At 31.9% G+C, this 4,825-nt stretch overlaps 1 protein-coding gene across 1 annotated transcript; it reads left to right on the forward strand.

Annotated features, from left to right (window-relative positions):
- Nucleotides 1-536: 536 nt before the first annotated feature.
- On the forward strand, nt 537-4,543 carry LOC106475776 (delta-aminolevulinic acid dehydratase-like; the record flags this gene model as incomplete). Its single annotated transcript, XM_013936453.2, has 4 exons — nt 537-665; nt 1,758-1,844; nt 2,595-2,724; nt 4,303-4,543. Coding segments are annotated over 4 exons (405 nt in total), but the record flags the coding sequence as incomplete, so codon positions are not given.
- Between the last annotated feature and the right edge of the window lie 282 nt (nt 4,544-4,825).

Here is a 4,825-nt window from a genome sequence, read left to right on the forward strand (position 1 = left end):
ACTGACTTTTGATGTCTCTATTCTGTACTAACGTTTAGTGACTGGTTAGTCATCACAAGTGTCACACATGTGTTAAGGCTCAGCTAACTGACTTTTGATGTCTCTATTCTGTACTAACGTTTAGTGACTGGTTAGTCGTCACAAGCGTTACAAATGGTGTTAAGGCTCAGCTAACTGACTTTTGATGTCTCCTTTCTGTACTAACGTTTAGTGAACACTCGTGGTCATTTACTTAATACTTTGCATTACTGAAAGCTGTTTCAAATCTGATTGGTCAGCCATTACTTTACTAGTAATTAAACTTTTTGTACATTATTTCAATATAGAATTATGAGCTGATAAATTATTGGTTAACCTTTACTTTAAGCTGCTTTTATATTATCTAGAGTTGGAGTTAGCAACAGAAATTTACAGAATACTTTCTTGTTTTGTAAATGATTATTCAAACAGTGAATAGTTAGTTCATTGTTAAGTAACGTTGTTCAAAAGGTTGTGTTGCGTAAACTTTACAATCACGTGGTTTTAACATATACGAGTCTTTACTGTTTGAAAAGTTTTTAGTTTTTTTTTATCGCAGAGATGCTGCTAACTCGGCTCCTCTCTTTGGTGATCGTCGATGTTACCAGTTGCCTCCTGGAAGTTCTGGTCTTGCCCTTCGTGCAGCAGTATTGTTTATTTTGTGACATTTGTATTCTATTCAAATTGATTGCACGTAGTATAAGAGCTGTACATTTGAGCTTGAAGACTTGCCGACTTACTTTATGACGTATATATCGAAAGTTTATACAGCAATTTTCTTTTTATCAGAGAGCATGGTTTTCGTTTCTAATTTCGACAACTATTATTTTATAGAATAATACATCCAATTAATTTTCAAATGAAATAAATCTCTCAACCCTTACACTACATTTAGTCTTATGAAATCTCTGACGGTAAACCTCATTAGGTTAATATATGTTTAGAAGTTGTTGGATAATATTTAGATAAAATATATTTTATAAGTATAAGAGGATACTTAGTTTTAAGATGATAGTTAAAAGGATCTTTAAGAGTTGTTAAAGTATGTTTAGAAGTTGTTGGATAATATTTAGATAAAAGTATGTTTAGGAAGTGCAGGAGGATATCTGAGTAAAATTAACTATGTTGATGGGTGTGAGGTCCAATAGGCATTACGAATGTCTGACTGATTTAAAGGCATCTAGCATCTAATGTTATTTGACATTATCTATTATTAGCAGGGATAAAATTATAAATCTTTCACATTACGTCGTCGGATAGTGCATTTAAAACCATTAAGTTATAGCATCTGTACAACTTTATTTAATATCAGTCCCATTATTTATCCAACAGATGGCAGCACTATGCATATGTGAAATAAGTATCTACTGTGAGTTTTTTTTTTTTCTGTTATTATGTTTTCTTGCTGTTATTGGTACCAAAGACCTTTTACATGTAATATATGTGTGTGTGTGTGTGTGCGTATTTCACAATTTCTATGCAGAACCTGATTTAAGCCATAACAGGCTTTGAATTATTCAAATGTATGCGTAAACTTGTTGTAAAGTAGTCTATATCCTGGTTTATGGTAATGGTCTGGACTATTTTAATATTATTGGCCTCTAGTTGTTATTGTCAGTTTATACTTCTGGAGAAACGTTTCTGCTTTGAGTTCCATGATCTAGCATAAATTTCTTCTGAATGTATAATGTTTATTTTTAATGTTATTGACTTTTTATTTTAAACATGTTCTAACCCAGAAAAGAGATGTTCAAGAGGGTGCCGACATGTTGATGGTGAAGCCTGGTCTGCCATATTTAGATATTGTGAGGCAAACTAAAAACCAGGTAATGTTAAAGTTATGATAAATCTAATTTTTCATTGACAGATAAATACTAGTGATAATATTTCATGGGTAGAAAAAAAATTTATGGGATTTTCTATACATTGTTCTATTATTCATAATATTGTATATATACATAGGTTCACATTACAGATGTGTATGGTTCAGTTCTTTCTGTTTATACTGGTATTGGTAAGTAATGCTACACTACACATATGTATGGTTCAGTTCTTTCTGTTTATACTGGTATTGGTAACTAATGCCTCACTACAGATATGTATGGTTCAGTTCTTTCTGTTTATACTGGTATTGGTAACTAATGCCTCACTACAGATATGTATGGCTCACTTCTTTCTGTTTATACAGGTATTGGTAAGTAATGCTACACTACAGATATGTATGGTTCAGTTCTTTCTGTTTATACAGGTATTGGTAAGTAATGCTACATTACAGATATGTATGGTTCAGTTCTTTCTGTTTATACTGGTATTGGTAAGTAATGCTACACTATAGGTTCCATTATAATTGAGAACGTGGATTAAGTAATATATTACAACAACTTATTCATAAAATAAAAGTGTATAAACAGTTGTAAACCTAAACTTGAATTATTAGACTAGTATATTATGGATCAGTGGATTAAGACAATGAATGGATCACTTCTGTCCTCTTTCAGTTTCATATTAAAGTTTCTTTTTCTACTCAAGTGACATTCCCTGAATTTCAGTTGTATAGCAAGCGTTTATCATTACAGTTTCCAGAGTTCCCCCTGGTGGTTTACCAGGTATCGGGAGAGTATGCCATGCTGTATCATGGCAGTAAAGCTGGAGCCTTTCAGCTGAAAGCTGTTCTTTTAGAAAGTTTGACAGCAATGAAAAGAGCAGGTATATTTAATGTTAACATGGAAGTTTTACATGTCATTACGCTGTTTACCGTAAAACAATATTATTGATATTGTAACTATTTAACACAGAAGTTTCACAAGTCATTACATTGTTTACTATAAAACAATGTTATTGATATTGTAACTTTTTAACACAGAATTTTTATATGTCTTTACATTGTTTACAATAAAACAATGTTATTGATATAGAATTTGTTGAATTATAGCATTTAATAAAAACGTTAATATTTATCTTTGTACTAATTCTTTCCATTTATCACTACAAGTTTAGAATACTTGTTTATAGTACTACACAGATCAAGGACTATAATTATATATGTGATTAAATAGTAGGAATTTAGTTTTGTAATTATATATATATATATACAAATACTGAGGTTAAGTACACTTTATAGAAAATTAATCCTGGGCTACACCTTGGAATTATTTCTTTGTTGTGATGCACTGTTGCTCACTACTGCATCTTGTATTGTAATAACATCTTGACAGACATTCCAGTGTTTGTGGCTTTCAAGACCACACTGAAACAGATTAAGTGCACAGAATCCCAGTTGAGGAACTGACGTATAAGGAGTTGACGTACATCTAAATGAATATGATCGTTATTTATCTATTTTTTATCAGAAAAGTAGCCATTAATTCCTAAGTGTGACTTGCATCTTGTGAAACTTTGTCTAGTGGGCCTTAAAAATCCCTATATATTGTCTTGTTGATGGTACTGTAAAGAATGACCAGCTTTACTGTAGTGGCCATTTGGTGAGAAGGACATTACTTTAGACTGGCCTGTTCATAACCCTATATATTGTCCTGTTAATGGTACTGTAAGGAATGACCAGCTTTACTATAGTGGCTATTTGGTGAGAAGGACATTACTTTAGACTGGCCTGTTCATAACCCTGTATATTGTCTTTCTGATGGTACTGTAAGGAATGACCAGCTTTACTGTAGTGGCCATTTGGTGAGAAGGACATTACTTTAGACTGGTCTGTTCATAACCCTATATATTGTCTTGTTAATGGTACTGTAAGGAATGACCAGCTTTACTGTAGTGGCCATTTGGTGAGAAGGACATTACTTTAGACTGGCCTGTTCATAACCCTATATATTGTCTTTCTGATGGTACTGTAAGGAATGACCAGCTTTACTGTAGTGGCCATTTGGTGAGAAGGACATTACTTTAGACTGGCCTGAGATGTGGTGTTATTGCAATCCTATACACACTATTGTGTGATTTTTTTTCCCTCCTTTGTCTCTAAAAAAACATATTTATCATCTACATATTTGGTTCTAGTCAAATTCCCACCATTTGACACTACGATGCTGACACTTGGAAACTGATGACTGGAAGGATATTCACAGAGTGAGATCTTTAAATGTTGATCTCTGTGATGAACAACGGTGGTGACATGCTGTATTAGCGTTTGCAATGTGCTCAAATGAAAAACGATTAATTAATCTTTAAACAATTAATCTTTGATGAGTTTTATTTTAAATTTCTCAATTGAACTGTAGTTTGAATAATTGAAAAAGATTTTTTGTTTATGATTTGTTTTTGTAGGTGCTGACGTCATCATCACCTACTTCACTCCTAAACTGCTCGACTGGATAAAAGATTAAATGAAACTGGTTGAGTTTCTGACATTCTAACATTATAAAATTATTTAGTTGGGTTGGTTGAAGAAAAAAAAACTGTTCACGAGTTTTTTGGTGAGAGGATTTGTACAACCGGAGACTGTCAGAGTTTTAAAATGTTAGATTATCTACAAAAATGATTAAAATACAATTATTTTCAAAACGTTTGAGTGGTCTTTCTGAATTATGTCTAATACAATGTATTGTTCATTTTTCTTGGATATCATGTTTTTTAACACAGTACCATCTGTTTGAAGAACAACTTATTAACATGCTTTATGTGATGGCCTAGTTTTAAACAGTTTTGAACTTAAACAAGAGGTACTTTGAAACTACAGTAACTTTTACAATGTACAGAATTTTAAGAATTACATATGACAAAAAAAAAAGCTTTTATTAAGCAAGTATCTTTTTTTTTTTTAATATATATATATATATATATATATATA

This window comes from Limulus polyphemus, unplaced genomic scaffold (assembly GCF_000517525.1).
Source record: "Limulus polyphemus unplaced genomic scaffold, Limulus_polyphemus-2.1.2 Scaffold9154, whole genome shotgun sequence".
NCBI lineage: Eukaryota > Metazoa > Arthropoda > Merostomata > Xiphosura > Limulidae > Limulus > Limulus polyphemus.